Below are 27909 nucleotides of genomic sequence, written 5' to 3'. Positions count from 1 at the left end.
GAAACTAATCTTCAGAACTTTTTTTATCTTGCAAAACTGAAACTCTATACCCATTAAACCTTAACTCCCTATTTTCCCGTCCTTACAACTCCTGGCAACCACCATTCTACTTTCTATGAATTTGACTTACCTCATGTAAGTGGAATCATACATTTTCTCTTTTTGTGACTGGCTTATTTTACTTAGCAAAATGTCCTCAAGTTTTGCCCATGTTGTAGCAGGTGACAGGATTTTTTCATTTTCTTTTTTTTTTTCTCAAAGATTGATATATTTATTTTAGAGAGGGAGAGCAAGTGGGGGAGGGACAGGGAGAGAGGGAGAGGAAGAGAATCTCAAGCACAGTGTGCCTGAGTGCCGAGCCCAGTGCGAGGCTTGATCTCACAACCCTGAGATCATGACCCAAGCCAAAATCAGGAGTTGGAGACTTAACTGATTGAGCCACCCAGGCACCCCAGATTTTTTTCTTTTTTAAGGTTGAATAATATTCCATCATGTATATACCACATTTTGTTTATCCATTCATCCATCATTGGATATTTGGGGTGTTGCCACTGCTTACCTATTATAAATAATGCTGTAACGAATATGAGATGCAAATGTCTCAGTGAAATCTTACTTTCAATTCTTTTGAATAAGTACCAAAAAGTGGAATTGCTGGATTACATGGTAGTTCTATTTTTAATTCTTTGAGGAACCACTATACAGTTTTCCATAACAGCTGCATCATTTTACATTCCCATCAACAGCACATCTTTTTGCTAGCGTGTGTTATCTTGGGTTTTATTTTTGTTGGATAGTAGCCATCTAATGGTATGAGGTGATATCTCATTGTGCTTTGATTTGCATTTTTTAATTTTTTTTTAATTTTTTTTATTTATTTGTTTGAGAGAGAGAGAATGAGAGAGAGAGAGCACGAGAGGGAGGAGGGTGAGAGGGAGAGGCAGACTCCCTGCCAAGCAGGGAGCCCGATGTGGGACTCGATCCCGGGACTCCAGGATCATGACCTGAGCTGAAGGCAGTCGCTTAACCAACTGAGCCACCCAGGCGCCCTGATTTGCATTTTTTTAAATATTTTATTTATTTGAGAGAGAGCACGAGTAGGGGGCGGGCAGAGGAAGAGGGAGAAGCAGACTCCCTGCTGAGCAGGGAGCTCAATGTGGGACTCAGTCCCAGGAGCTTGCCCTGGGAAGGCAGATGCTTAAACCCACTGAGCCACCCAGGCACCCTCCATTGAGTGGTCTTAATACCATTAATGAAAATCATTTGACCAATACGAGAGGGTTTATTTCTGGGCTCTCTGTTCTATTTCATTGGTCTGTATGTCTGTCTAATGCCAGTACCACACTGTTTGGATTATTATAGCTTTGTAATGTGTTTTGAAATCAGGAAGTGTGAGACTTGGAGCTTTTTTTTTTTTTTTCTCCTAAGACTGTTCTGGCTATTCAGGGTCCCTTGAGACTCTATGAATTTTAGGATGGATTTTTCGATTTCTACAAAAAATTATGCTATTGGGATTTTCTAGGATTGCATTGAATCTATAAATTGCCTTGTGTAGTATTGACATCTTAACAGTATATTCTTCTAGTCCATGAACACAGGACATTTTTCCATTTATATGTGTCTTTAATTTATTTTAATAGGGCTTTGTAGTTTTCAGCGTACATGTTTTTTTGCCTCCTTGGTCATGTTTATTCTTAAGTATTTTATTTTTCTATGTTTTTTTAAATGTAATTATTTTCTTAATTTTTTCTGATTATTCACTGTTAATGTATAAAAATGGAATTGTTGAGTAGAAGTGACAAAAGTAGGCATCCTTGTTGTGTTTCTGATCTAGGAGGAAAAGCTTTCGGTCTTTCTTCATTGAGTGTTATGTTAGCTGAGGGCTTTTCTTATATGACTTTTATTATGTTGAGGTAGTTTCCTTTATTCCTAGTTGATTTTCAGATTTTTAACTGCTCACCCAGACTGTCATCATACCTTCTCTTATATAATCCTGTGTCTTAACCTACCATTTCTCTGTATCATTTGAGTGAATCAAATGAAAGTTAGGATAAATTTGTCAAAATCTACCAAAAAACAATGTGATTTTGATAGCAGTTACATTAACTTAAAGGTTAACTTGGGAAAAATTGTCATTTTTACATATAGTCAAAATTTTTTTTAAGATTATTTATTTATTTATTTGACAGAGAGAGAGACAACAAGAGAGGGAACACAAGCAGGGGGAGTGGGAGAGGGAGAAGCAAGCCTCCCGCCGAGCAGGGAGCCTGATGCGGGGCCCAATCTCAGGACCCTGAGATCATGACCTGAGCCGAAGGCAGACACTTAACAACTGAGCCACCCAGGCACCCCTAGTCAGTGTTTTATGCGTTGACTTTATTTTATACATTTATATATATGCATTTATCTATACCTTTATACATATATACAGTGTATGTTTTTTATATATTGACATTAAACAGTTTATATATTTATACTATAAAATTAGATCCCAGAGATGGTTTTTCAACGTGATAAAAATATATTAAAATTTAAGTTTTTTCTTTTTTTAAAGATTTATTTATTTATTTGAGAGAGCGAGAATGAGAGAGAGAGAGTACATGAGAGGGGGGAGGGTCAGAGGGAGAAGCAGGCTCCTTGCTGAGCAGGGAGCCCGATGCGGGACTCGATCCCTGGACTCCAGGATTATGACCTGAGCCGAAGGCAGTTGCTTAACCAACTGAGCCACCCAGGTGCCCCTAAAATTTAAGTTTTTAATATCTTTCCATGTTCTATGTTTTTTATTTTTATTTATTTATTTATTTATTTATTTATGTTTTTAAGATTTTATTTATTTATTTGACGGAGAGAGACACAGCGAGAGAGGGAACACAAGCCGGGGGAGTGGGAAAGGGAGACGCACACTTCCTGCCGAGCAGAGAGCCCAATGTGGGACTCGATCCCAGGACCCTGGGACCATGGCCTGAGCCGAAGGCTCGGCTTAACGACTGAGTCACCCAGGCGCCCCATGTTCCATGTTTTTTTAAAAATATTTTTCTTGGGCGCCTGGGTGGCTCAGATGGTTAAGCATCTGCCTTCGGCTCAGGTCATGATCCCGGGGTCCTGGGATCAAGTCCCGCATCGGGCTCCCTGCTCCTTGGGAGCCTGCTTCTCCCTCTGCCCCTCTCTCTCTCTGTCTCTCATGAATAAATAAATAAAAATTAAAAAAAAATCTTTTTCTTGTTCAAATAAAGTTGAAGAATACTACAGCCTCCCTTCTCAATTAAAAAAGGTTCATTTGAAAACAAGGTCAGCGAAGTATTTGGATTACAGTTTAACTTAACAAGTGTTTGTGTCTTGAGCACATGCTACCTGCCAGGCCCTATGCTTAGTCCTTGTCCCATCCAACAAACTATCCACATAAATCCATTGTGTTGCTGTTCATTTGTTACCCACGGTTAGAAATCTTACTAAAAACCAGTTTTCCATGAAATCACATGGATAGAGAGACTACAGTCAGGATCAGAACCGAAGTTTTCTGAATCCTTGGTGCTCTTCACTACAACACACAACCTTCATTCTTTTCTATTAATTGATGATTAAAAACCAGAATAAAGCATTGGGTGATGTAAGTACAGTGGATCCTTGAACAACACAGCTTTGAACTGCATGGGTCAACTTATACTTGGATTTTTTTTTCCAATAAATACAGTACTGTAAATGTATTTTCTCGTTCTTAATGATTTTCTTAACATTTTCTTTTCTCTGGCTTACTTTATTATAAGAATACAGTGGAAAATACATATAACTTAAAAATATGTGTTAATTGACTGCTTATTTTATCAGCAAGGATTCTGGTCCACAGTAGACAGTTAAGAGTTACATTTTGGGGCGGTCACGTTCCACATGGGTTGTTGACTGTGCAGGAGTCAGTGCCCCTAACTCCCACATTGTTCAAGGGTTAGCTGTAGTTTAACATTTGTCAGACCTTATCTGTTGTGTATAGTTGTTAGATTCATAATAATAATAGTAATAATTATAAATTTAAATCAATTGGTGGCCCTCTGGGGGACTAGAAATAACAACCTGGGATTAAATTTAATTGAAGATAATTTACAGTGTCAAGCATGGGGTGTCTTAATCCACCCTCCTTCTAAGAAGCGAGACTGCCTCTTCCTCAGGTCTGATAATTTCCTAACACCCGATACAAATGTCATACTTTGTGTTTAGCAGATTCAGATAAATAGCCAAAGCAGCTAATGATTAGTGGTAGCTAGCCAGCTGTGAAAGAATCGATAGCTGAGCATTTTTGCAAGTTATTCATGGTATATTGATTGGGAAGCCCTAGGTTAGACTTCCGCAAGCAACATAGCAGACAAGAAATTTTGAAGGACATTTTTCCTTTAGAACAGTAGATCATGTGTCAAATTTACAAGGATATAAGCCATGAGGAAGTAAACCACCAGAAGTGAGAATCAGCAGAAAGAGTAAATAACAGATTTAGTCGCTCGGGGACGTAAGATACCGTGATAATCAGACACACAGTATAGCAGAGGATATAAAGAGATGTTTAAAGAAATAAAAGCAAAGTTTGGTTGTTCCATCAGGAGGTTCAGGACAAGCTAATGGGAGCGAAAACTGGGCTGAGGTAACCACTGTGATGACTTTCCTTCTGCCTGGAGGAGTTCCTTTCCATGGGGGCACTGAGGGAGCACAGAACCCATCCTGCTCCACGTTATGGTTCTGCCAAATAACATTTCACCTTTAAAAAGGCACCTTTTTCATCATGGCAGTCTGTCTCCAGGATTCCCAAAGGCGACTGTAGCCACTGGTCACATGTGGCTATTTAAATTTAAATATAAATCCATTAAATAAATTTAAAGATGCAGTTTCTCATTCACAGCGGCCACATTTTGGGTATTCGTTGTAAGGTGGCTACTGTATTGGACAGCTCAGAGGTGGGACATTTCTATCACCACAGAAAGTTCTCTTGGACAGCCCCGGCTTAGTACATTAAGCTGTTACTGCAATTTGTTGTTATTGGGTGTCTTTCTAGTGACAGTCACTCTAAAGGGGATTGGGTAAGAAATTTGGATTATGATAGAAAATGAGAGCTGCTGATGGGACCATCCCATAGTCCATGGTCCTGTTTTCATGTCTTTAAAGGATTCCAGCACCCTTCAGACTTTGCTCTGGGTCTTCAGATGGGACAGCCTGTGCCATCGAAAAGCTAGAATCCCCAGTGGTCTCTGAAGCTAATGCCAAGGGCAGCCTGGGCCCACCTGAAATCAGTGGCACTCAGGAGGAAGGGGGGTGTGGATGGCCCCTGGGTTCAGCCCAGGGAAGGGGTGTCTGATCTGAGACAGTTTTATCTGACACATTCTGATACCAGCTATTATAGATTTCCACCCCTTCTCAAACACTTGGTCATCTCAGTGTTACATTAATAAAAACAAATTTTGTCTCCTTTTTTTTTCTTGTGCAGGCCTATCCCCCTTTGTTCTGTTGTTGTGATAAATAGCCAGCTTGATAAAGTTGAAGGAAGGAAATTGTTTGTTTCCTGTAATGTCCAAAGTGTGGATGAAAAGACCCTATACTCCGAGGCAACAAGTAAGAAACTATCGCTATGTCTTTTTTTGGTCTGGTTTAGTTTCTTGGGTTTTGTATTTGGGGGCTTGGGAGTTGTTGGGTTTTGTTTTTGTTTTGCTTTGGTTTTATAACCCGCAAATGCCCAGAAATTCTCAATTCCCTATCATGTAAAAAAACAAGTTAAAGGTATTCTTAAACATTACTGGTAGAGAGCTACTTGCCAAAATCTATCAAAACTACAAAGTCGTGTGCTCTTTTTCACCTGTTTCCAGGACCTGATCCCACAGGTGTACCAAAGTGTGTAAAATTACAATGTTTGTGTTGCCCTGCTGTCACAGTAAGTGTGTTACTCATGTGAAGCTATTTGGAATAGCAGAAGATTGCTGAAACATAGCTACCCATCAGTAGGAGGCTGGTTGAGCAACCACAGTGTGTGTGCCACAAAACATTTTGTGGCATATTATGGTGCCATAAGTAATAAGGACATTCTTTAATTATGGGGCTGTCTCAATACGTATTGAATGAAAAGCACAACATGCAGGACTGTGAATGTAGTATCATTATCACTAATAGAGAAAATGTAGAGAGATCTTTGCATTCTCTTCCCCTTTTCTCCCTCTTTCTATTTTACTCCTTCCTTCCTTCCTTCCTGAATAATTTATTCCAAAAGCCATTAGGTAGAGTGGGCATGGTAGGCTTGGGATTGGCCTGGAGGCTGCAGCAAGATGGGGCTGTGGGGGCCGAGCACCGGGTTGGAGCCTGAGTGGAGTGAAGAGGGTGTCCACACGGGCAAGTGGCTCAGTGCAGCATGTCAGAGCCTATGCGGGACGGTGGCGTTTACACGGGCTGGCAGCCGAGAGGGGGGCCAGGTGCCTTACTGTCAGAGAAGGGATTTCCAGATACAGAAAGAGAAAACTAGAATGAACCCTGTGGTGTTGGGTTGGAATTGGAGATCTTGGACATGAATGTTTTCCTAGTCTCTTGCTCTTAGAAATAACATTGTGAGTAACTTCGTATATTGTCATTTTACACACATTTTGGTAAGTTAATCTCCAGTGGTTCCAGAGGAGACCATTCTTTGTACTAGTCTCACAGTTTTTCTGTCAGTTTGACATTTCAAAGTAAAAAGTAATACATGGGAGGGAGGGGGGAAATATCTGTATATTCTTGTGTTGCATAGACCTTCAGGAATGTGACCCAAACATTGGTTTCCTCTGGGAAGAGGACCAGGTAGGTTGGAGGGAGAGTCCACCGTAGGCCCTTGTGTACCTTGCAACATGATTATGTCAGTGGATTAGCAAGACAAGAGCTAGGTTTTGTGGCACCTAAAGCTTGCACAGTTTAAGAAATTAAAGAAAAAGAATGCAAAATTGGGTACAAATGTGCGTTTTTATTTAAAATGAGGAAAGAAACCACAACATGCTCCTGCTGCTGCTGTCTAGAGATGCAGGGCCCCTCCCTCTGTGCTCACCATGAGCAGTTTATCAGAAGTGCTTCCAGACTGCATCCCTGAGCACTCCCAGCCCCTGCTCTGACGGAGCCTTTGCAAGGGAAGAGCCCTTGAAGCCTTACATTCCATAGCTTCAGATGTAGACAATTTAGATATCTGGTGCTTTTTGTTTGTTTCTATTCTGTTTTATTTTAAGGGACCTCAGATGCCCAGGTTTGGCTTAATCAGAATCTTTGAGTTAGGACACAATAGGCATCCTTGATGCATGAAACAGTCATCTTTTTATTTATTCATTCACTGATGTACTTTTCGACTTAAAAAGAAACACCCTGAACACCTACCATCAGCCAAGAACCAGAATCTTAATAGCATACCCCTACCTAATTACTTTCCCATCTCATCCTCCTGCTTTCCCCTGAAATTTTTGAAGTATAATTAAAATACAGTGTTCTATTCGCTTATACCTAATTTGTTATTTTCATAAGTTGTATCAAGAATATATGTGTGTATCTGAGGAATGTACAGTTTATTTGTTTATATTTTTTATTTTATTTTATTATGTTAGTCACCATACATTACATTATTGATTTTTGATGTAGTGTTCCATGATTCATTGTTTGCATATAACACCCAGTGCTCCATGTAATACGTGCCCTCCTTAATACCCATCACCGGGCTAACCCATCCCCCCACCCCTCTAAATCCCTCAGTTTGTTTCTCAGCGTCCATAGTCTCTCATGGTTCGTCTCCCCCTCCGACATCCCCCTCTTCATTTTTCCCTTCCTACCATCTTTTTTTTTTTTAACATAATGTATTGTTTGTTTCAGAGTTACAGGTCTGTGATTCAACAGTCTTGCACAATTCACAGCGCTCACCATAGCACATACCCTCCCCAATGTCTATCACCCAGCCACCCCATCGCTCCCGCCCCCCACTACTCCAGCAACCCTCAGTTTATTTCCTGAGATTAAGAATTCCTCATATCAGTGAGGTCATATGATACTTGTCTTTCTCTGATAGGAATGTACAGTTTAGTTGTTCTGAACTTTGCAAAAAAGAGATCACGCTATATGTACTTTTCTGGGAGTTGGTTTTCTTTTCATTCAGCTTCACATTACTGAAGTTCACTCTGTTGTTGGCACGTAGTTTCCTTATTTTTCCTGTTTAGTGATATTCCACTGTGTGAGTATACCACAGTGGATTTATCTCCGCTTTAGATGTTGGACTTTGGACTCTTTTAAAGAGAGGGATGGGGAGTGGAGGAGTGGCAGGGGTGGGGAGAGAGAGAATCTTAAGCAGACTCTACACCCAGCCTGGAGCCTGATGTGGGGTTCGATCTCACAACCCTGAGATCATGACCTGAGCCAAAATCAAGAGTTGGTAGCCTAACTGACACCAGGTCTCCCATGGGCCTTGGATTCTGGTGAATGGGCTGCTGTGAACGTTCTGGTGGTGTACACGGACGAGAGCTTGGCATATAGTTAGGAGTAGAATTTCTGGGTTGTAGAGTATGGGAGTATTCAGCTTCACAGGGGAACACACCAGCTTGTTTTCTAAAGCTGTTACTAAATTATACTCCCACCGGCAATATATGAGATTCTGTTGATCCCTGTCTTCTCTAGCATTTGGTAAAGTCAGACTTCTGAATTTTTGCCAATCAAATGGTTATATAATATTATCTCTGTGTGATCTTGATTTGCATTTTTCTGATCACCTATAAAAATGAGCATCTCCTCATACATTTATCATACCTGTTTCCCATTCTGTAAAATTCCTATTTGTTCAGCCTCTTTTGTTGTTTCCCCCCCCTTTTTTAACTGATTTACAGGAGTTCTTTCTCTATTTTGTATTAATGTTTTTATTGGGCATATAACTGCACCTTCCAGTATGTAAGTTAACTTTCATTTGCCTTAAGGTATCTTTTTTTTATGAACAGAAGATTTTTTTCATGTTACTATAGTTGTATTTATTACATTTTTTTTCCTTTATCATTAATGCTTTTTATGTCTTATTATTCGTTCCTCCTCCCCACTCCCTGCCAAGTATCATCTGTTTGCAGAAATAATGGATAAAAGAAGCAGGAATAAGATCCTGAATAATTTGAATCCATAGTCAATTTAAAGACTCCATTCCAGGCTGTGGTTTATGTGTCCTATCTCCCTAAGGCTTTCAGTATCAAAGGTTCCAGATGGCTTAGTTGTAATTTCACTTCCTTTCACTTTCCTGACTATCTCTAATGGAAGTGGTAATGAACCATGAAATGACCAAGTGGGAGAGGACCGGTTCCCAGAGGCACTATTGTATTGTGATAGTCAAAAGCTGATTCTTAATTTGGCTAAGAAAGGAGAGTAGGCCCAAAGATGGAAGGTACAAATATGAATCAAAATCCCTTTCCTGGGGCGCCTGAGTGGCTCAGTCGATAAGCGTCTGCCTTTGGCTCAGGTCGTGATCCCGGGGTCCTGGGATTGAGCCCTGCGTCGGGCTCCCTGCTCAGCGGGGAGTCTGCTTGTCCCTCTCACACTCCCCCTGCTTGTGTTCCCTCTCTCGCTGTCTGTCAAATAAATAAAATCTTTTTAAGAAATAAATAAATAAAAATGAAAGGTGCTTCTGTTAAAAAAAAATCTGTTTTAAAAAAATCGCTTTCCTTACCTATATATCTCCTCAGAGAAGTCCCTTCTGACTGTAGTCAGCTGACTTACAATCACTTTGTGTTATTTTGTTTGTTTAGGTTTATTTGTAAAACTGGATCCTAAAAAAAGTTTGACATAAAAGAGCTTCTGGTGCATTCTACACCAATCTGCATTCCTTCCCTCCAGAAGAAGGTGTTGTCTTCAGTTCTGCTCTTCTTACCTACTTTTGAGTCCCCCAGAGGGTGAAGCCTGCTAACACTGATCTTCCTCAACAAATCTTCGGAGTACAACTCCAGGAGCTCTATTTCCACCTTCTAAACTCTTTAACACAGAAGGACTCCGTGTGACGGTATCAACAATTCTTTGTGTCTCCTTAGAATAAATTTCTGGTTCTCCTAAATTTGAATGGGCTCCTTAAGGTTGCACAAGCATGATATCTGCCCCATTGCAGACTGAGGAAAAAATTCACATTGAAACTCTTACCACAAACTTGAAAAACCAGAAAACCAAAAGAAGGAGTGTGTGTGTGTGTGTGTGTGTGTGTGTGTGTGTTACAAAGTGGGGGAAATTGGAGTGGGAGACGAACCATGAGAGACGATGGACTCTGAAAAACAAACTGAGGGTTCTGGAGGGGAGGGGGTGGGGGATGGGTTAGCCTGGTGATGGGTATTAAAGAGGGCACGTTCTGCATGGAGCAATGGGTGTTATATGCAAACAATGAATCATGGAACACTACATCAAAAAAGAAAAAAGGAAGGAAGAAAGAAAGAAAGAACGAACAAAGCTAACTTTATTGTATCCAAACAAATGGTTTTGGCCACGGTAGGAAGTCCAACTAGTTCTATAGGAATGAATGAATACCTCAGATCTGGATCCTAGGGATTAAACAACAGGACCATTTTTAACATAAGCTGACCTGTTGTGTTTTACCGACAACGTAGTTGATCATCACTGGAAGGAACCTATATTTACTTTCTAGGTATCTTCATTCAGGCTGCTGTAACAAAATATCACAGACTTGGGTAGCTTGTATACAACAGAAATTTCTTGTTCACAGCTCTGGAGCCTAGAAAGTTAAGGATCAGAGCACCAGCACAGTCATCTCCTGGTGAGGGCTAGCTTACTGGCTTATAGCTGGCGCCTTCTCACTGTGTCCTCATGTGGTAGAAGGGGCTAGAGATCCTCTAGATCCTCTTCTTAGGGCACTAACCCCACTCATGAGGGCTCCACTTCATTACTTACATATTTCTGTACGGCCCACCTACTAATACCATTAGGATTTCAACATAGGAAGGCAGGAGCAGGAACAAACATTCAGACCTTCACATTAGGGCTGCCATGACAAAGTACCACATACTGGGTGATTTGAAAAAACGGGAACTCATTGCCTCACAGTTCTGGGAACCAGAAGTACAAAATCAAGGTTTCTGCAAGGCCAAGCTCCCTCTGAAGGCCATAGGGAAGGAATTACTCAAGCCTCTCTCCTAGCTGCTGGTAGCCTCAGTCATTCCTTGGTTTGTAGATGCATCATTCCTGCCTTCACATCATCTTCCCTTTGGCCAAATTTCTCCCTTTGTATAAGGACACCAAGTCATTGGTAGGGCCCACACTAATGACCTCACTTTAACTCGATTACCTCAATAAAGACCTCATTTCTGTGGCCCCTGGGTGGCTCAGTCAGTTAAGCATCTAACTCTTGGTCTCAGCTCAGGTCTTGATCTCAGGATCGTGAGTTCAAGCCCTGCATTGGGCTCCACGCTGGTCGTGGAGCCTACTTAAAAAAAAAGAGAGACCCCATTTCCAAATATGCTCACATTATGAGGTGGGGGATTAGGACTTTAGCATACCTTTTGGGAGGACACAGTTCAACCCATAACAGAACCTTAAAACAAATGAAAGATGAAAAAATGAATTGGGAGACTAATGTTCTAGGAAACCTATTCTACTTCTAATAGATTGAATAGAATCTACTGCAGATAATAGTCTGGGCTTCAGTTTCATTCCTTTCTTTCTCCTTACTAAAAGTTTAGGTTGAACCACATGAAATAGCCATTTTCAAAGGTCAGAATGGTCAAATATTGACAATTTCCTATGGCTCGACCTAATGACTTAGGGATAGCCTTGTGGTGCCCTACCCAGTCATCCTTGCACAGCCAAAAGATCAGCTGGACTCCTCCACTGCCCGAGCTGACTGACCCTGCAATGGCCAAGCCCAAAAAAGACTCCCATCCCTAGGGCCCACCTGCAGCTCCCAAGCTGCAAGAAAGGCCCCAGCAGAGGATGGGGGTCACAGTGACAGTGAGGCTAGCAGTTCCCTGTCCCTAGAAATCCTGGTAGAGCTTGGGGAGATGCCTGGCCCGCAGCTGTGCCGTTTGTATGTCTGGCAACAGCCACCCTTTCTTCCTGGTCTTCATCTAATGACACTGGAGACCGTGGGCTCTTGCGGTAACCCTCACAGCTTGCCCCTCCTGGGTCGTAGGCATGTGTACGAACGTGAAGCTGAAGGAACGAGCCAGCACTGCTGTCTAGCTTCACTTAATTAGTAGAAAGGAGTTTAGACAGAGAAGGTACTTCAAAAATGTCACTTATTTGCACAGGCTTGCCACACCACTAAAGCACACCAGGCCTTCATCCGAGCTATAAAGAACCTAACTGAAAGAATGCCAGAGGACCAGTTTTTCTTCTGTTAAGTGTGTGCACACCTCCCTCTCTCTCCGCATGTAAGGTTTTCTCACACTGGTTTGATGGTGTCCGGGCTGCACTGTAGTATGCGGGTGCTCTGCCTGGCACGGCACAAGCCCAGCCAAGGGAAAGCTCCGTGGCTGTGCCCGCAGGGTCCCCACAGCCAGCAAGGGCAAAATTCTTTCCCTGAAATGCCACAGACTCTGTTCCCAGGCTCGACCAAGCCCGCGCGCTTGCCTTCATCAGCTTGTATTTCGGCAGGTCTGTAAGATCGGTGGCAGGCGGCAAGGCAGGAGAGAGGCGCGGGGAGAACGGGGCCGGCTCTACTCTGTCGAGTCCCTCCGTGCCAGTGTCCCCTCCACCCTGGCTGATAGGGGACAGTTTGAAGGAAGATGAGGAATCCGGGTGGGTCAGTGTTAAAATATCTTTGAACTATCAGTGCAAACATAATCAGGCAGCGAGCTTTTGCTCTTAACCCCAGGTTTCTAAATGCCTAGGAAATAGAAAGATAGTCATCTACAGAAATACATTGAGAAAATAAGATAAACTTTTTTCCCTAATGGGAAGGTGGAATGAAACAAAAGTCAAGAAAAACCTTTTGTTCTATATTAGGGTGCTCATATCTTTCATGTTCTATGTTTCACTAACCATTTACTTCTCAAGACCCGGACCTTCCTTCTATCCGAGGGAGTCATGAGGCCAAATTATTATTTTATCTAATAACCAGCCATCATGGAACCCGAGACAAACATCTCTTTCAATGCCAAGTATACAGCATTCTCTATAGTAGACACAAGAAAATGTCTTTCAAGTTTAAATCACTAACGTCATGGATTTTATGTCTCAGGAAGATTTAAAATTTCTTTTGATAATATTCTTTATCTGGCACTACTATGATCAGCTCAGAATTACAGAACTGGCTTATTTCTCCTCTTAGTTATGGATTTAAAGTTAAGTGAACTGCAGACAAAGATAACAAGGAAAAAAACTATTGACCAATATCCTTTATGAATATAGATGCAAAAATTTTCGACAAGATACTAACAAACTAAATCCAACAGCACATTTATTTTTTTTAAAGATTTATTTATTTTAGGGAAAGAGGAGGGGAGGGGCAGAGGGAGAGAGAGAATCCCCAGCAGACTCCCAGCTGAGCAAGGAGTCTGATGTGGGGCTCAATCCCAGGACTCTGAGATCATGGACTGAGCCACCTAGGCGCCCCCCAACAGCACATTTAAAAGATTAAACACCATGACCAAGTGGGATTTATCACAGAAATACAAGAGTAGTTCAAAAGAAAATCGGGGCACCTGGGTAGCTCAGTCGGTTAAGCGTCTGCCTTCGGCTCAGGTCGTGATCCCAGGGTCCTGGGATCGAGCCCCGCATCAGGCTCCCTGCTCCGCGGGAAGTCTGCTTCTCCCTCTCCCACTCCCCCTGCTTGTGTTCCCTCTCGCTGTGTCTCTGTCTAATAAATAAAATCTTTAAAAAAAAAAAGAAAGAAAATGTAATACACCACGTTAATAGAACAAAGGAATAAAACCATGAGATCCACTGATGCAGAAAAAGCTTTTGACAAAATTTGATACCCTATCATGACAGAAACACTCAGAAAACTAGGAATGCTTCCAGAACATTAAATAAAGGGCATCTATGAAAAACCCACAGCTAGCATACTTAGTGGCAAAAGACCTAAAGCTTCCTTGCTAAGATCAGGAACAAGATAAGGATTCATTACACGGCCATCAAAAAAAAAAAAAAAATGAAATCCTGCTGTTTGCAATGATGTGAATGGAACTAGAGGGTATTATGCTAAGTGAAATAAGTCAGAGAAAGACAATTATATGATCTCTCTGATAGGTGGAATTTATTTTTTTTGATATGTGGAATTTAAAAAACAAAATAGGATATAGGGGAAGTGAGGAAAAAAATGAAACAAGACGAAACCAGAAAGGGAGACAACCATCATAGGAAACAAACAGTGTTGCTAGAGGGGAGGGAGGGTGGAGAGATGGGGTAACTGGGTAATGGAAATTAAGGAGGGCATGTGATGTGATGAGCACTGGGTATTACAGAAGACTGATGAGTCATAGACCTGTACCTCTGAAACCAATAATACATTAATTAATTGAATTAAATTAAAAAATAAAAGGATTTTAAAAAATAAGGATTCATAAGTTCACTACTGCTATTCAACATAGTACTGGAAGTCTTGGCAGAGCATTTGAACAACAAAAAGAAATAAAATGCACCCAAATTGGAAAGAAAGAAGTAAAACTATTTGCAAGTGACATAATTCCATATATATAGAAAATCCCAAAGAATCCATTGAAAAACTACTAGAGCTAATAAGTGAATTCAGCAAAGTTGCAGGGTACAAAGACTTCATAAAAATTAAGAACTTTTGTCCATCAAAAGAAATTATCAGGAAAGTGAAAAGATGACCTACAGAATGAGAGAAAGGATTTGCATATCATTTATAGGATACGGGTTTAGTATACAGAATATAGAAAGAATTCTTACCACTTAACAAAAAACAATCCAATGTAAAAATGAATGGGGGCGGTGCGGGGGTGCCTGGGTGGCTCAGTTGGTTAAGCAGCTGGCTCTTGATTTTGGCTCAGGTCATGATCTCAGGGTCATGCAGGGCGAGCCCTGCATCTCGCCCGCACTCAGCAGGGAGTCTGCTTGAGGATTCTCCCTCTCCCTCTGCCCCTCCTCCTGCTCACGCTCTCTTTAAAATAAATAAATCTTAAAAAAGACAAATAAAAAATAAAAATGAGCAAAGGATTTGAATCGGTTTTTCTTCAAAGAAGAGAGAGAGAATGCCAATCAGCACATGAAAAGATGTTCAACATCACTGGTTATTAAGGAAGTGCATATCAAAACCACAATGAAATGCCACTTCACATTCACTAAATATAGATATTTTTTATGGAAATGACAAATGTCAGCAAAACATGGAGAAATAAGAACCCTCATACATTGCTGGTCATAATTACAAAATGGTATGGCTGCCATTGAAAAACAGTTCAGTGGTTCTTCAAAAGGCTAAACATAGAATTACCATATGACTAGGCAGTTCTACTCCTAGGAATATATCCAAGAAAAATGGAAACAAATCCACACAGACACCTGTACACAGATCTTCACAGTAGCATTATTCATAATAACCAAAAGGTGGAAACAACCCAAATGTCCACTGGTGGAAGAGTGGATAAACAGACTGTGGTATATCCATACAGTGGGATATTACTTAGCCATAAAAAGGAATGAAATACTGATACATACTACAACTTGGATGAACCTCAAGAGCATTATGCTAAATGAAAGAAGTTAATACACAGAACAGGAAAATTCATAGAGAAAAAGTAAATTAGTGGTTGCCAGGGAACGGGAGAGGAGAGAACAGGGTGTTGATTACTAAATGGGGTAATCTTCTGGGGTGATGAAAAAAATTTGAAACTAGGGAGAGGTGGTAGTAGTACAACATTGTGAATGTACTAAATGCCCTGAGTCATACAGTCTTTTTATTTAAAGATTTTATTTATTTATTTGACAGAGAGAGAGGGAACACAAGCAGGGGGAGTGGGAGAGGGAGAAGCAGGCTTCCCGTGGGGCAGGGAGTCCAATGCGGGGCTCGATCCCAGGACCCTGGGATCATGACCTGAGCAAAGGCAGACGCTTAACCAACTGAGTCACCCAGGCACCCCTGAGTCATACATTTTAAAATAGTTAATTCTATGCTATGTGAATTTCACCTTGATTAAAACACACATGCCCAAGGAGATATCTCTTCACACCTGCCAGAATGGTCGTGTGTGTGTGTCTTGTTTGTTTTAAGAAAGAAAAACAAGTGTTGGAAAAGATGTAGAGAAATTGTAACCCTCATATAATGCAGGTGAGTCTCTCTTTTCAATTCCTGTAGGTATATACCTACAGGTGGAATTGCTGGTTCATATGGTAATTCTGTTGAGTTTTTTGAGGAACTGCCAAACTGTTTTCCATAGTGGTTGTACCATTTTACATCCCCACCAGCATCAGATGAGAGTTAGAATTTCTCCACATCTTTCCCAACACTTGCTTTTTTTTCTTTCTTTAAAAAAAAAAGATCTAGGGTGCCTGGGTGGCTTGGTCGGTTAAGCGGCTGCCTTTGGCTCAGGTCATGATCCCGGGGTCCTGGGATCGAGTTCCGCATCGGGCTCCTTGCTCAGCAGGGAGTATGCTTCTCCCCTGCCTGCTGCTCCCTCTGCTTGTGCTTGCTCTCTGTCTGTCTCTCTTGCTCTCTCTGTGTCATATAAAATCTTTTTTTAAAAAATCTCTTATCTATCTATATATACATACACACATACATACATATGTGGCCATCCTGGTAGGTGTGAAGACGTAACTCCCTGTGCATGTGTCCTGTTGCAATCAGGATCACCCCATTAGTAATCACACCCTGTTCTCTCCTCCCCCATTCCCTGGCAACCCACAGGAATTGAAAAGAGACTCACCTTCAGCTCAGGTCGTGATCCCGGGGTCCTGGGATCGAGCCCCATGTCAGGCTCCCTGCTCATCAGGGAGCCTGCTTCTCCCTCTCCCTCTCTCTACCCCTCCCCGCCACTCATGTTCTCTCTCTCTCTCTCTCTCTCTCTCAAATAAATAAAATCTTAAAAAAAAAAAGAAAAGAGAGACTCAGATAGTTGGATGCCAGTGTTCATTACCACATTATTCATAATGGCCAAAAGGTAGAAACAACCCAAGTGTCCGTCAACAGATGGATGGATGGATGAACAAATATGGTATATACACATAAAAGAATATTATTTAGCCATAAAAAGAAGGAAATTCTGACATGAATGAACCTTGAAAACATTATGCTAGGTGAAATAAGCCAGACACAAAAGGACAGACATTGTGTGATTCCACTTGTATGAAATATCTAGAATAAGCAAATTCATCCAGAAAGTAGATTATAGGTTACCAGAGACTTGGGGGGAGCTGAGAATGGGGAGTTACTGCATAATGGATATGATTTCTGTTCCAGGTGTTGAAAAATTTGGGAAATAGATAATGAGATGGTTGCACAACATCGTGAATGTGATTAATGCCACTGAACTATACACTTGAAAGTGATTTGAATAGCACAACCCCATAGAGAAGACAAAACTTGCTGAAACTTGGCTTTTGCTGGCTAGGGCTGGGCTCTGTGCTCATCTAAGGAGATGTTTACCCGGTGATTTACAGCCTCTGGCTGGTAGAAGAGCTTGGTAACTATAGGTCCTCTTTCTGGTAGCTTCTCATCTGCCCAGGCTGCTTCAAAAGAGAAGTCTTCTGGCAGCCCACAATCTGTCAGGGTCTATCAGGGTTGTCAACAGGGAAAGAAAGTCTGAGCCTGGGCTTCAGAGCTTGACAGCCTGGCTTCACATCCTGACTGCCTTGGAGCAAGTTAGGTAGCCTCTGAGTGCCCCCGTTTCCTCATCTGTTAAATGGAGGTAATCTTAGTCCCTAGTTCTTGATTGTCAGGGGAATTAAGTGAGTAAATGAATGTCAAATGGATGTTTGCTGTTACTGTCACTCTTATCTCTGCCCACGTTGGTTGGGAGCCATGTCAGCACCCTACTGAGCCCACAGCAATATGTTAAGTATTTGGAGCTTAAATATTAAATAAGCATAGCTGTAGTCCAGGAACTATATAGTCTCCTATAACTTATATGAGATAAACTCAACATATAATTAACAGAGAAGTGCCTGGTGAGTTAATACAGCAAAACATCTTTCCAAAAAAATTAACCATTTCTGGTTGACACGTCACCCCATTTCTGTCTCTACAAGTGGAATCTTGTCAGATTGGCAGAGGGACAGGTAGAACCAAATCATCCTTTCCACCCCCTCACACACTGTCCCCCTTCGACTACTGACATGTGAAGCCCAGAGGGTCTGCGAGGAGGTAGGGAGGTAACTGCATAAGGATCCTGGGACCTTTCTGAGATTCAAAGTGTTTTAATCATGTCTGGAGGTACCCATGTGGAGGGGTGAGGTGCAGTGGGAGGCAAGAAGGCAGAAAGAAGCAGAAGTCGTGGGCAAGAGTCAGGAGGGGCCATGAGATGGCTGGACTCTAGAGTTGGCTCCTTTTCAGCCCTTGGGTGACAGACCCAGAAGCGGCCACATCCGGGACCACCGCTGAAGAACGGTGTCTATCCGGAGAGCGCTGTGGCAGTGGGAACCCAGGCCCAGCTGGCAGGAACACAAAGAGTAAGCCGTAAGCCTCACTCTGGGGAAAGAACTTTCTCCTCTTGCCTTCTTGCCCACCCCCCGAAAGCAGTGGTGGCTCTTACCATGGAAACAAGGTGTGCCTGGGTGGCTCTGGTTAACTGTGGAAGAAAGACAGGGTCGGTGGGGGGACATGTCTCAGTCACTACAGTGAACTAAGGGTCAACTGGAGAAATAGCAGAGCACCAGCCGCAGAGATAGGCTCCCTCAGCATCCCTATCCCACGTCTGCCATGTTGGGATCGAGGGCTGCCCCCTTGGGCCCAGGCGGCTCCCAGCTTCTTGGATTTCCAGCAGGACAGGAGGAGCAAGCCTGGGGTGTGGAAAGCTATGACTCACTTGCCTGCGCAGGTTGGGGGCCACTTTTGCAGCTTATAGGTTGAACTCAGAGCACATTCCATTAGAACTAGCATTCAACACTCTGACTGGTGTGCGCGCAATTATAAATGTGAAGGTCCCCGCCAGCTCCCCCCCGGAAACCTGTGGCCAGCCCTGAACTGCGGCAGTCCACCCACCCTCCTGTAAACCCTTTCCTGCCCTCAGCCTTGTGCTTCCAGAGCATGGCAATCTAGCCAAGTGCAGAAAGGGAGAGGGGAGGAAGGGGGCCCAAACCCGAGGGCTATCAACTTCCAGATGGCGGCGATCTACACTGACCTTAAGAATCTTCTTTCTCAGCACCTGTACAGTAGATTTTTACAAGGCTTTTGCTCTCATCAGCTGACGGTGTCTTGAGTTGCCCCTGGGAGAAACAGTGTTAAAGTTGGTGTGCAGAGGCTGTTTACAGAGGCTGTATCCCTTTCATGAATGAAACAAAGACAAATTGGCCCATAGGGCTTCTCTGGAGTGGTTCAAGCCTACGGCAGTACAGGAATTATTAAAAAAGGGATAGCTATTGCCTAAAATTACAACTTTCCAGTCATTGTGTAAATACATTATTGCCTTACCTCCTTTACTTCTTAGATACTATTGATGGCCTTATCTTACCTGTGAGCAAACTGTGTGAAGTTAAGTAAATTTCCCAAAATCACACAGCCACCCGATGAAGTAGATACTCTTGACTGTTCCCATTTTACCGATGAGGAAGCTGAGGCAAACCTGGGATTTGCATCTCTGTCCATCACACTTAACACACTTCCGTGCCTGGGTCGTTCTGACTCCACCACCAGGATTTACTGTCCTCCTACTGTTACAAACGCAGGCACAGAAGTGTGTTAAGTGTGATGGACAGAGCTCCCCAAGGAGGCAGAGGTGGAGCAGACATTTCCTTGATCACTGATTTCAGGCCAGTTTTCAAACCTGAATTTTGAAAACTTTCTACTTTATAAAGAATGATACCCCAATCAAGAAATTGGTAAAGTTTTAATGATAAGGCAAATTTTGATAGTAGTGTATCATTAGTGTCCATTTTAGGGTCAGGGGGAGAAACTTCTGAAATAATAATACTAAGTAAAGTAAGTGTAAAAGGCTAGGCGTAAATGTTACAGAGTTGTAGTTAATTGTCTCTAATTAGCTGAGTACATTAGCCGCCGTCAGGAATACAAAATAAATGTGCTAAGTAAGGGGACAACACTCAGGCTGTTGATTCCCTCTGAAGTAACTTACTGTTCTCAGGAAAAATAAATCCACCACCAAAGGTAAGGATAAATGTGACAAAGGAAAGGAACTGGAAACAAGATTCAAGAATAATAGCCACTTCACCCATATCTAAAATATGAAGAAAAAAAAAACCTTCCAAGTCCTCTGTCCATTTGTGACATGCCCCACAAACATCCCCAAGGTTCTGAAGAGCCTACCCTAGAGTCGAAAACCATCGGAACTGTAGCACTGTTACCGCTCCTTCTCTTACTTTGTACTTCACCCCTTCTTGCCTAAACACAGGCCTCGTCCTGGAGCCCGCAGCCACTGGGAGAGAGGCTCTTGGGTTGATCTGCCCACTCTGTTTCGAAGGGGGCATGACAACAGGCCGCATAAAACAAGAGGAAAGCCTGGGGTGGTGCCTGGCCCGCAGCTGTGCCGTTTGCATGTCTGGCAACAGCCACCCTTTCTTCCTGGTCTTCATCTAATGACACTGGAGACCGCGGGCTCTTGCGGTAACCCTCACAGCTTGCCCCTCCTGGGTCGTAGGCATGTGTACGAACGTGAAGCTGAAGGAACGAGCCAGCACTGCTGTCTAGCTTCACTTAATTAGTAGAAAGGAGTTTAGACAGAGAAGGTACTTCAAAAATGTCACTTATTTGCACAGGCTTGCCACACCGTTAGAGCACACCAGGCCTTCATGCCAGAGGACCAGTTTTTCTTCCGTTAAGTATGTGCACACCTCCCTCCCTCTCCACATGTAAGGTTTTCTCACACTGGTTTGATGGTGTCCGGGCTGCACTGTAGCATGCAGGTGCTGTGCCTGGCACGGCACAAGGTCAGCCAAGGGAAAGCTCTGTGGCTGTGCCCGCAGGGTCCTGGGCTTGACCAAGCCCACGTACTTGCCTTCATCAGTCCTGGAGCACCTGGAACGCTCCAGAGCTTTGATTGCTTCCTGGTCTGTGGGCCGGGGTCCCGCATGAGGAGGTTGCTGTACTTGAGCAGTCCCCCGCCCCTGATCTCTTCGGGGTTCTTGGTGGTGATCAGTCTGTTCTGCAGGTGGTCAAAGGCTTCCTTGAAGTCCCCGTACACGCTCTCCCTGATCACGGTGGGGTGGACGTGGTCAGGGATGGGGCTGCTGGAGCAGCCGTAGAAGAAGAGCAGAGAGTCCAGGATGATCTGAAAAGAGTCCACGCTAAACTCAAACTGGCACCGGATGGAGTCAACGAATTTCAGCTCCACGTTCTTCCTGTTCCTTTTGGAGAGGGAAATCAGGCTCCAGCGGTCAGTATCCATGCAGACCTTCACCAGCTTCTGGACATACGCCTCCTTCAGGGTGACCGGGCTGATCTTGAGCTTGTTCACGCCCTGCAGCAGAAAGTTTGGAAGGGAGCACAGCACCACATCCCTGACCAGCTGAAATTCTGCCTCTGTGGGAAGAGCCACATGAAAGATCAGGTCCAGGTCTTTGCAACACAGGCTGTTGTCTTTGACCAAGACGTGGCCCGTTGCGGAGCCGTTCAGCCGGACGTCCTGCACTTTGATGCCTGCCTCCTCCAGCCGGCCATACTCGAGGTGCCCCATGTGAGCGTTTATTTCGGGTGATGGGTTGCAGTAACTGCCCAGCGGCAGGAATGGGCTGGTGTGGAGAACGGACAGCAGGCTCCATCTGACCCCATGGCCCCCATGCTCATGGCCAAGGCCAGGACACAAGGCAGGCTGCAGGAGCCCCAGCACAGAGGTGAGGACAGCAGCTCCCTAGGATGTGGTGCCAGGCCTCCTGGCCATGCCTTACCAACTGGGGCTGTGGACCTGGTCATGTGGATCCCTCTGATCCTGGCTTTTTGCAGGGACTGCAGGTCAGGAGACAGACCGCACCCTGCATAGACACCACTGGTAATGCTGTATTCTAGTAAAGCACCAAAACAGGGATCCAGAACATGAGGATTTCCCAGCACAATCAGCAAGACTTTGGGTCTGGTGATTGCAACATTAAATCTTTTTGAGTTGGATAAGAAACCCAGAAAATACCTATCATCTTCAAATCTATCTTCATTTGACCACGCGGTGGAGATGATGACCAAATATTCTTGCCCTCGAAACTCCTCTACTGATCCGAACTTTATGTCCATCAGATCAACATTTCGCAAAATAATTTTGATTTTTCCACCTGCTTCTGGTAGGGTGTGATCACACCAATGTCACTTGCAGACACTTGACTGGAGATGCCCCTGGCCGGGAGGCAGCAATAGCGCATGACCTGAACCACGACAGGCTCCTCCCTTCACGAGCTTTGCTGCCCTTCACGCCATGAAAATGAGGGGGAAGCCTTTCCCCCAGCAGGGAGGTCACTCCCTTGGGGTCTGCTCAGACTTCAAGCCCTCTGTGGTAGAGCAACCTGGACAGCAGCACCAACAGAGCTGGGTGGGATCTGTAGTTCCTCACGAGCTTTGTAACCAAGAGGGGGTTGTAGGCACCACAAGAACCAAGAGCATCTTCATCCCTCAGATATGCTGGCCAGGACATCAGTCTTTCCAACACAGAAACATTCAGCCCATAAGCCATGGCGAGTCTGGACTTGATGACGGGTCCAAACTGCATGGGGTCTCCGGCAAGGACAGTCTGGCTGTCGGCCTCTGAAACCAGCCCCAGCGGAATAAGGCGTTCCAGCTCACTCACCTGTCCCGCTTCATCCACAAACACATGTGTAAAATGTCCAACTCTCCCTCCTATTTAGTAAAAGAGACCCCTGCTGCTGCACGTCATGCTTATGATCCTGAAGCGCAAGGCCTTCCGGATACCTTCTCCATCTTTGCAGTCTGGTTGCATCAGTGGCTGTCTCCTTGAACCTGCAGGTGGCGTTTACATGGACCATGGCACCGGGCCACAGCACCTGGTTCTCATGCGGCCACAGACACACAAGGTCGACCACACTGTTGAAGGGTGCTCAGACCAATATTCGACTGTCCTGCAAAGCGTAGTTCACTCTAAAACAGCCTCTAGAACCGTCACCGTCTTCCTAGTTCCAGGAGGTCCAAAAAGAATATACAGGAGCGGGTGGCAGTCGCCACTCAGGATTCTTCTAGCCACTAACTTCTGGTTTTCGTTGAGCACAGGATTGAAAAATTCCTTCTCTCTCACCTTGGGGATCTGAACTTCATTTACCAGATCAGTTGACTTTTCAGCAGAGGCCGCTGGCCCCGGCGTGTCCTGGGCACCAGCCCGCCTCTCCTTTGCTGCATGCTTAGTGTGCTCCTTTGGGGCTTTCCTATTCTTGATGGTGGACTGTCAATCGTTTTTGGTGTCTTGTGCATTGTTCCAATTCCCCGTCACTTGGGGAGACTGTAAAATGATTTCTTCTGGAAACAACACTTTAACACCTAAGTGGGTGACATGTTCTAGTGCAAAGTGACACCATCTGCTTGTGGTCCTGTTATATGTAAATTCCACATCCATAGGTTCAAAGTTATATGCTTGCTCAAATTCTGGGTTAAGTTTAAGAATTAGGTATCTTCATGAATCTCAGTCACATAGCCGATGTATTCAATGACATGTCCATTGTACTCTTGAGTTTTTAAAATCAGCTTATCACCTGTAAACAGAGAAGGCCTGCTTTCAGCCAGTCCTGGGACCTCCAGAACCAGCAGGTCACCATTTCTTTTCAAGGTGACCCCACTCATGTTATACTCTTTCAGTTCTATTTCTGAATGAATCTCCTCAAGCCAGAGCAAAGTCAAAAACTTTTCCTTGTAGTTCTGATAAGGAAAATCTGTCCTAAGATGGCCGACCGAGCCAGTGAGGGAATCCCAGTCCTTGCCCTGGGGCTCTTCTGGGTTCTTCTCCCTGCTCTGCTTCCCACGCTCACCAATCCGGGTTCTTCTCCCTGCCCCGCTTCGCGCACACACCAAAAGTGCCAAGTACACAGAAATAGAGTGTATAAATTGCCCCCTTTGTGTGTGCTTGGGGCTCAGGCCTTTGGAGACCACTCTCTTCTGGGCCTGCCAGCGTTAAATAAACCTCTTATCCTCCAAGATCTCCGGGTGCCGCTTGGTTCTTCTGTTGGGTGATCCAGTCCAGGTTCCGTAACATTTGGTTCCCTGACGGGGAAACCCAACCGCGATGGCCCACTGTTGCCACCGGTTTGGGGGCAACGGCGGGGCGGTGACTGAACGAGAGGGATCGTAACAGAAAAGGTGCGCCCTGCCTAATTTTCACCACTCTCCCACCCCTGTCACCTCTGGCCAGCCCTGCTCCGCTGTTCCTGCCAGACTGGAGGAGACTTGGCAGGTGAGGACCTGGTCCTGATGTTGGATTCCAGTAAGGCCTGGGGCCCCAGGACCCAGACAGGCCCACCCCCACTGGGGTGGAAGGGGAGCCTGATTACCTCCCAGAGACCTCTTAGAGGTCTCATAGGTAGGGATTCCCAGGGAGGGAATATAATAACTTCTGGAGTGAATGTGTGAGTGAATGTGCAGTCCGACTTGGCTTGCTCAAGCAACTGATTCTGTGACTCCATAGGCAGGCACCCTTAAGGTCCCCAGAAGCCTATGGAGTATGAGTGGGCCCATCTGCGATTCCGTGGTGAATGGCATACAGTCTGTGGAGGCATCAGAATAGTTTCCAATCATAAGTCACAATGCTGAGACCACTACGGCTAAGCCTCACCTAAGCTCCTTCAGGACACGGCCAGACGGGCATCTGATTGGTCTCCTCATCTCAGGAGGCACCCCCCCCCCTTTGTCTTTCTCTGCGCCACCGCACTCAGAGACATCACCATGGTGTCAGGGCAGAGTAAACCTACGGTTCTAGAGACCATGATCAAAAATTTCAAGAAGGGGTTTTCGGGAGACTATGGAGTCAGGATGAACCCCAGCAAGTTGAGAACCCTATGTGAACTGGAATGGCCCACCTTTGATGTCAGGTGGCCTTCAGAAGGGACATTGGATGTCCCAGTGATTCGTTGAGTATGGTGAGTCATGACAGGAGAACCAGGACACCCTGACCAGTTTCAATACATTGACTCCTGGCTAGGAATTGCTCAGACCCTCCCCCCAGGTGCGATACGCTGGCAATAGGCAGGGACAGGCCAGAGTCTTAATCGCCTCATCCAAGCGACCTAAAGAAAATCAGCAAAAATCCCAGTCTTCACAAATCCTAGCCGGAGATCCCGAGGATGAACCAACCCTGTCCCCACCGTACATACCCCCAAGATGGCCTACACCTGGCCCTTCAGCTCCAGACACTCGGCCACCATCGGTTTCACTGGTGCCCCCAGGCCCAAAAGATCCCCTTTGTCCAGGACCAGCAGCCAGACTGTGCCCCAGGCCAGATGCAAGTGCCCTCCAAATGCCAGTACGAGAGACGCAGGAACCCAAGAGGCACAATGAAGACGGGACAGTCCAACCTGGCCATTCCATGATGTATTATCAGCCCTTCACCACCACCGACCTCCTCAACTGGAAACATAACACCCCATCCTACTCTGAGAAACCACAGGCTATGGTAGACCTCATAAAATCCCTCTTCCAGACTCATCGACCAACCTGGGAAGACTGCCAACAGTTACTCCGCACCCTGTTTAAACACAGAGGAAAGGAGGAGAATAATGAAAGGTGCACGGCAGTGCCTGGAAGAGCACGCACCAGTGGGAGTCATTGACCCTGCTGCCTGGGCTAACACAGCCGCACCCAAAGAGCACCCAGCAAGGGGCTTCACCACAACCGAGGGACAGGCCCACATCCGCCGGTACCAGGAGGCCCTCCTCCAGGGAATCCGGGCAGGAGCTAAGAAACCCATGAACATGACTAAGGTATCCTCAGTCACTCACAACCAGGGGAGTCCCCCAGGGACTACTACAAAAGACTGTGAAGCCTACAGTCTAGACACTCCATTTGACCCCGAGGCACAGGAAAGCCAACAGATGGTAAACACCTCCTTCATGGCTCAAGCTGCCCCAGACATCAGAAAAAAAACTTGAGAAACTAGCGGGTTTTGCCAGGATGAACATCACCCAACTAACAGAGATTGCCAATAAGGTCTACATGAATGGGGAGGTCGCAGCTGAACGGGAAGCCGACAAAAAGATGAAAAAGAAAGTCAGCCTTCTGGCCACTGCCCTGAAAGAAAAGGACAACACAAAGGCAGGGAGACCCCAACCACCAAAAGGGGGGAAGCCCAGACCCTCCCTTGGCAAGGGATCAATGTGCCTACTGAAAGAGAAAGGACATTGGAAAAACGAATGTCCCAACCGGGGAAAGCCTCAAAAGCCCAGCCGCTACAAGGAAAAACCCCGAGAAGAGGACCTCATAGGCCTTGCAGGAATGGACTCAGACTGAGGGGGACCGGGCTCTTTCCTCCTTGGCTCCCATGAGCCCACGGTCAAAATGAAGTGGGGGGCCAACCAGTGATTTTTATGGTTGATACTGGGGCCAAGCACTCTCTTGTCACCTCCCCAGTGGCACCTTTCAGCAAAAGGACTGCCACCATCCTCGGGGCCACCGGGATGTGGGCGATACAACAGCCCTTTTGCCAGGCTCGCCAGTGCGAACTCAGGGGCCACAAGGTCCGACATGAATTCCTTTATCTGCCTGATTGCCCCATCCCTCTCCTGGGCCGAGACATAGTCTCCAAGCTTAGGGCTCAGATAATTTTTGAGCCCACAGGACACACTAGCCTCCCACTGAACCCAAGGCAGGAGGAGACAGGGTCTCTAATACTAGCAATTACCACACCAAGGGAAGAAGAATGGAGGCTATTCTGTGCCCAGGCCCAACCGAGCAGCCCGCCAGAGTTCAGACTCGCCTTCCCTTCAGTATGGGCTGAAGACAACCCACCTGGACTAGCCCGGAATTGGGCCCCTATCATTGTTGAACTGATCCCAGGAGCCCAACCTCAGAGGCAAAGGCAATACCCCCTTCCACAAGAAGCTAAGATCGGCATCCAAGAACATCTGACCAAACTCAAAGAAACAGGTATTCTAGTCGAGTGCCAGTCGGCCTGGAATACCCCACTCCTGCCAGTCAAGAAGCCAGGAGGGGTATACCAATCAGTTCAAGACCTGCGGGCCATCAACAAGGTGACCATCTCTCTTCACCCAGTGGTCCCGAATCCATACACCCGCCTCAGCCAAATCCCAGGGTCGGCCAGATGGTTCACTTGCCCAGATTTGAAGGATGCCTTCTTCTGCCTCTGCTTAGCTCCCCAGAGCCAGCCACTATTTGCCTTTGAATGGTCTGAACCTGATACAGGGCGCCAGATGCAACTGACTTGGATGCACCTCCCGCAGGGGTTTAAAAACTCACCAACCCTCTTTGGGGAAGTGCTGGCCGTGGACCTCTCCAGCTTCCCAAGAGAGGCCACATGATGCACCCTCCTCCAGTATGTGGATGACCTCCTCCTCACCAGTGACACACAAAAAGACTCCACAAAAGGCACAAAGGCCCTCCTACAGCTCCTGTCAGACTCGGGATACCAATCCTCATGGAAGAAGGCACAAATCTGCCAACAACAGGTCTGATACCTTGGTTTCCTCCTCACCTAAGGGAAGAGAGAACTAGGGCCAGAGAGGAAAAGGGTCATCATCTCCCTGTCACAGCCCCAGACAAAAAGGGGCCTACGAGAATTCCTGGGGGCTGCAGGATTCTGCCGCATCTGGATCCCTGGGTTCTTGGCAATAGCAAGACCCTCTCTGATCTCTTAGGGGGACCAGAGCGAGAACCCCCTGCCTGGACTGAGGAAGTGGAAGCTGCTT

General features: G+C 45.2%; 2 protein-coding genes across 2 annotated transcripts in view; one reads left to right on the top strand and one right to left on the bottom strand.

The window, feature by feature from the left end:
* THEM4 (thioesterase superfamily member 4) overlaps positions 1-10048 on the top strand; it is a 39490-nt gene extending 29442 nt beyond the window's left edge. Inside the window, 2 exon segments of the mRNA XM_027604079.2 lie at positions 5465-5589; positions 9747-10048. Of these exon segments, the coding sequence (XP_027459880.1) occupies positions 5465-5589; positions 9747-9787 (166 nt within the window). The 3' untranslated portion in view covers positions 9788-10048.
* An 8399-nt stretch (positions 10049-18447) lies between these two features.
* Positions 18448-22002, bottom strand: LOC113916982 (terminal nucleotidyltransferase 5C-like). Its single transcript, XM_035727063.1, is given in 3 exon segments — positions 18448-18549; positions 20935-21131; positions 21134-22002. Coding segments are annotated over 3 exon segments (909 nt in total). The 5' UTR covers positions 21744-22002.
* Between the last annotated feature and the right edge of the window lie 5907 nt (positions 22003-27909).

This window comes from Zalophus californianus, chromosome 4 (assembly GCF_009762305.2).
Source record: "Zalophus californianus isolate mZalCal1 chromosome 4, mZalCal1.pri.v2, whole genome shotgun sequence".
Lineage (NCBI taxonomy): Eukaryota > Metazoa > Chordata > Mammalia > Carnivora > Otariidae > Zalophus > Zalophus californianus.
Note: the sequence above shows the minus strand (reverse complement) of the source record. Positions and strands in the feature narration are given on the sequence as shown.